Below are 5000 nucleotides of genomic sequence, written 5' to 3' on the forward strand. Positions count from 1 at the left end.
TGTGTGTCGGGGTCTGTGTATGTGTGGTGTGTGTCGGGGTCTGTGTATGTGTGGTGTGTGTCGGGGTCTGTGTGTGTGTGTGTGTGTCGGGGTCTGTGTATGTGTGGTGTGTGTCGGGGTCTGTGTGTGTGTGTGTGTGTCGGGGTCTGTGTATGTGTGGTGTGTGTCTGGGTGTGTTGTGTGTGTGTGTGTGTGTGTCGGGGTCTGTGTATGTGTGGTGTGTGTCGGGGTCTGTGTATGTGTGGTGTGTGTCGGGGTCTGTGTGTGTGTGTGTGTGTCGGGGTCTGTGTATGTGTGGTGTGTGTCGGGGTCTGTGTGTGTGTGTGTGTGTCGGGGTCTGTGTATGTGTGGTGTGTGTCGGGGTCTGTGTGTGTGTGTGTGTGTCGGGGTCTGTGTATGTGTGGTGTGTGTCGGGGTCTGTGTGTGTGTGTGTGTGTCGGGGTCTGTGTATGTGTGGTGTGTGTCGGGGTCTGTGTATGTGTGGTGTGTGTCGGGGTCTGTGTGTGTGTGTGTGTGTCGGGGTCTGTGTATGTGTGGTGTGTGTCGGGGTCTGTGTGTGTGTGTGTGTGTCGGGGTCTGTGTATGTGTGGTGTGTGTCGGGGTCTGTGTGTGTGTGTGTGTGTCGGGGTCTGTGTATGTGTGGTGTGTGTCGGGGTCTGTGTGTGTGTGTGTGTGTCGGGGTCTGTGTATGTGTGGTGTGTGTCGGGGTCTGTGTATGTGTGGTGTGTGTCGGGGTCTGTGTGTGTGTGTGTGTGTCGGGGTCTGTGTATGTGTGGTGTGTGTCGGGGTCTGTGTGTGTGTGTGTGTGTCGGGGTCTGTGTATGTGTGGTGTGTGTCGGGGTCTGTGTGTGTGTGTGTGTGTCGGGGTCTGTGTATGTGTGGTGTGTGTCGGGGTCTGTGTATGTGTGGTGTGTGTCGGGGTCTGTGTGTGTGTGTGTGTGTCGGGGTCTGTGTATGTGTGGTGTGTGTCGGGGTCTGTGTGTGTGTGTGTGTGTCGGGGTCTGTGTATGTGTGGTGTGTGTCGGGGTCTGTGTATGTGTGGTGTGTGTCGGGGTCTGTGTGTGTGTGTGTGTGTCGGGGTCTGTGTATGTGTGGTGTGTGTCGGGGTCTGTGTGTGTGTGTGTGTGTCGGGGTCTGTGTATGTGTGGTGTGTGTCGGGGTCTGTGTATGTGTGGTGTGTGTCGGGGTGTGTTGTAGAGGGATGGGGCTAGAAAGAAAAAGAAAGAAAGAAAGAAAGAATGAAAGAATAAAAAAAAGAAAATAGAGAAGTGATGTCGGAGGAGGAGTCAGGCATTCTCTGTGGAAGAAGCGAAGAGGGTTGTATTGGGGGGTTCCAGAGGACGCGACGCCGGGCGGCGTCCACTACAAGAGCCGGGGGGGGGGAGGGTTCAGGGGTGGGGGGGGGGAGACGGGGAAGGGAGAGGTGCTGGGAGTGGAAAGGAAAGAGAGAGGGAGAGGGAGGAAGGGAAGGGAGAGGGAGAGGAGGAAGTGTGTACGTATGGCTCGGCACACTGCCTGTGTCAGTCGTCTTGCCTATCGATCTGGTCTCTCTCTGGTTGTGTGAGTGTGAGTGAGTCTGAGGCCGGCGGGCGGTAGGAAAAGAACACACAGAGAGAGAGAGAGAGGGAGGGAGGGAGAGAGACACAGAGAGTGAGGAGAGGAGAAGGAGATACTGAGAGAGAGAGGAGGAGGAGATACTGACAGAGAGACAGAGAGAGAGAGAGAGAGGCGGCGGCAACCTACTACCATTATGATTTAGGGGGAAAAAAAAAAAAAGCAGTGAGAATTTTAAGCCCAAAGACGGGAGTGGAGTGTTCCGTGGTGCTAGCGATTTATTTATTTATTCATTTTTATTTTATTTTATTTTATATGGTTTCTTTTTCTGGTCTGTAAAGAAGAGGTAGAGAGAGGAGGTAGAGGATAGGATGTTTTGTGTTGTGTAGTGTTGTGTTGTGTTGTGTTGTGTTCCCTGACTACCACCACAATCATCACAACATCAGCATCATCACTGTGAGAGTCTGTGCCTGTGAATAGTGTGTGACGCCAGCTACTGTGTCGGTCGTGTGGTGGTGGTGGTGTTGGTGGTGGTAGTAGTGGTAGTGGTGATTATGGTGGTGGTGGTGGTGGTGGTGGAGGTTTGTGGTGGTGGGTGGGGGTGATGGTCAGTCTCATAGTAGTGGATGACTGAAGACCGGTGTGTGGCGTGTGTACACGTGTGTGTGTGTGTGTGTGTGTGTCCGTGTGTGTGTATGTGTGTGTGTGTGTAAGTTGCCTGGTTGGTTGCTTGGTGTCACTGAGTGTCTTTTACTTCCTGACTTAGCTCAGTTGTTGTTGTTGTTTTTTTCTGGAACTTTCCGTGTGGGAGACGGGAGCGGCGGCCGCGGGGGGGCGGGGCAGTGTGGCTTACACTGAGCTTGCTGATGGGTGGTCCTGTCCCTGTCGTGGGTTGGTGGTGGTGGTGGTGATTGTGTTTGTGGTTGTAGTTGTGTTTGTGGTGGTTGTGGTGGTGGTGGTGGTGGTTGTGGTGGTTGTTGTGTTTGTGGTGGCTTGTTGTGTCTGTGGTGTTTATGGTAGTGGTTGGTTGTTGGTGGTGTAGGATCAACGCCATCAGTGTGGTGTGTGTGTGTGTGTGGGGGGGGGTGGTTGTGGTGACACCCCAAGGTACCAGCAAAACCAGTCCGTGGCCTGATTCTCAGTGACTTCAAACGCAGTGAAGAGGATGCGATGAGGAGGAGGAGGAGGAGGAGGAAGAGAGAGCGATAAAGCTGTCCCTGTCGTCAGTAGAGGTGGTGGTGGTGGTGGTGTTGGCATAGGATCGAGCATCCGTCATAACGTCAGTGTGGGTGTGTAGTAGTTGTTGTTGTTGTGGTGGTGGTGGTGGTGGTGGTGGTGGTTGTTTGTAGGACCGAACATCCGTTGGATTTTGTGATGGTGGTGGTTGGTGGTGGTGGTTGTGGTGTCAGGAGGTAAAGTCCTATTTTAGCGTCCTGAATTCAGGAACCTTTTTTTTTTTTTTTTTTTTTTTTTACCCAGGCAGTTTCTGTGCATGTTTTGAAACGATATTACCAATAGTAGATTTGATGTGACACACTTCCAGTGAAGTTCGACACTTTCTTTTGTACGGTTTTACTTTATTTTATTTTTTTATTATTTTTTTTATATTTTATTTTTTTTTTACTCAGTTTTGATGCGGATTCAGTCACTAAATCGAACAATCGTCAGTGTTGAACTTTGTGATGAAGATGATGCTGGGTGTGGTGGTGGTGGTGGTGGTGGAGATGGTGATGGTGGTGGTAATATACAGAACCGAGCATCGCTGGCGTTGGATTTCGTGACGATGGCGATGATGGTGGTTGTGGTGGCGGCGGTTGTGGTGATGGCGAAATCGGACCCGGCAGCAACATTGTCAGCGGTGGGCTGGTTCTGACTTGAAACGTTCCTAGGAGAGAGAGAGAGAGAGAGAGAGAGAGAGAGAGAGAGAGAGAGAGAGGAGTGGTAGTTGTTGGTTGTTGAGGGGTGGTGGGGAGTGGGAGAGAGAGAGAGAAGGGCGAGGTCATTGACTGAACAACTCGCGAGAGAGAGGGAGGGAGGTGGGGGAGAGGGAAGGGAAGGGAGGGAAGAAAGGAAGGAGGAGGAAGGGGGAGGAGGAGGAGGAGGAAACCTTTTCCGAGTTGACTCCCCTGGCCAAGGACGTGGAGAGGGCAAGAAGAATAAGAAGAAGGAGGAGAAGGAGGAGGATGGTGGTGGTGGTGGTAGAGGTGGAGGAGCCGGCGGTGGAAGTGATGTTCAGCAGGTGTCGTCGTCATCATCATCATCATCGTCGTCGTCGTCGGCGGTGTCATCGTCGTGGTGGTGGTGGTAGTGGTTGTGGTTGTTGTTGAAGTGGTGTTGTGGCGTCAGTCGGGGCTTCCGTCAATCGTCGGCGGAGGCGACAGTTGTGGTGGTGGTGGTGGTGGTGGGTGAGTGGTTGACCGGCTGCGTCGCCATGTATGTACCGAGAGGCCCTATCCCAACCGGCGCTGATGCTGCGACAGCGTCTTCGGCTCCGGCTCCGGCTCCGGCTTCGGCCTCGCGGTCGGCCCTGTCACCGTCCCCCGGCGACGGCGGCGGCGGCGGCGGCGACGAACCGGTGACTCGACCCCGACCCCCACCCCGCCCCCTGCCCGCCCTGCCCCCCGGGGCGACCCCTGGCCACCACCACCATCACCATCATCTTCATCATCATCACCAGCATCTTCAGCATCAGCAGCATCAGCATCTTCATCATCATCACTCGCTGCATGTTCTTCACCAGCATCAACAGTTTGGGTCAAGGATGAAAAGGTAAAAGAACCGGTTTGGGTGGTGGTGTTTGGGTGGGGTGTGGTGTTGGGTGTGTTGTGGTGTGTGTGTGGCGTGTATGAACAGGATTGGGTTTTCTTTTTTTTTTTTTGGGGGGGGGGGGGGGTTGGGGGGGGTATATTTATATTGGTGGTAGTTGTTTGGTTGGTTGTTGTTGTCCCCCCCCCAGGACCCCCACCCCCACCCCACCCCCCGTGCCCCCTCTCCCAACCAACGTCCATCTCCCCACCCTACTTATTTCTACTTTTTTTTTTTTCTTTTTTTTTTGAGAAATGTTGGGAATGTGGTGGTGGTGTGGACCATTTGGCAGATTTCTTTTCTCTCTCTCTCTCTCTCTCGTGTGTGTGTGTGTGTGTGTGTGTGTTTGACGTGGCACTGAGTGTGTGCGAGCGTGCGTGTGTGTGCGTGCGTGCCTGCGTGTGTGTGTGTGTGTGTGTACGCGCATGCGCGTGTGAAGCGTGTTCGTGTGGGTTTTTTTTTGCTGACTTTGCTAAAGTGCAGATGCATACATGTTACGTACGTACATGCCTGCCTGTATGTCTGTCTGTCTGTCTGTCTGTCTGTCTGTCTGACTGTCCTTCAAGTTCAACGCTGAAGAAGGAAAGAGAGGAGGGGCGGGGGCATGGGATAGGGGGATTGCGGGGAGGGGACGGGGGTGG

General features: G+C 53.5%; 1 protein-coding gene across 3 annotated transcripts in view; it reads left to right on the forward strand.

Moving 5' to 3' along the window:
• LOC143299912 (uncharacterized) overlaps positions 1 to 5000 on the forward strand; it is a 241919-nt gene that overhangs the window by 142404 nt on the left and 94515 nt on the right. Inside the window, exon 1 of one of the 3 annotated variants that reach the window (XM_076613427.1) lies at positions 3695 to 4323. The exons of the other annotated variants lie outside the window; for them this stretch is intronic. Within the exon in view, the coding sequence (XP_076469542.1) occupies positions 3986 to 4323 (338 nt within the window). The 5' untranslated portion in view covers positions 3695 to 3985. Of the gene's footprint in view, positions 1 to 3694; positions 4324 to 5000 lie in introns of those variants that run through there. 3 annotated transcript variants of the gene reach the window in all.

This window comes from Babylonia areolata, chromosome 25, assembly GCF_041734735.1.
Source record: "Babylonia areolata isolate BAREFJ2019XMU chromosome 25, ASM4173473v1, whole genome shotgun sequence".
In the NCBI taxonomy this organism is placed as follows: Eukaryota; Metazoa; Mollusca; class Gastropoda; order Neogastropoda; family Buccinidae; genus Babylonia; species Babylonia areolata.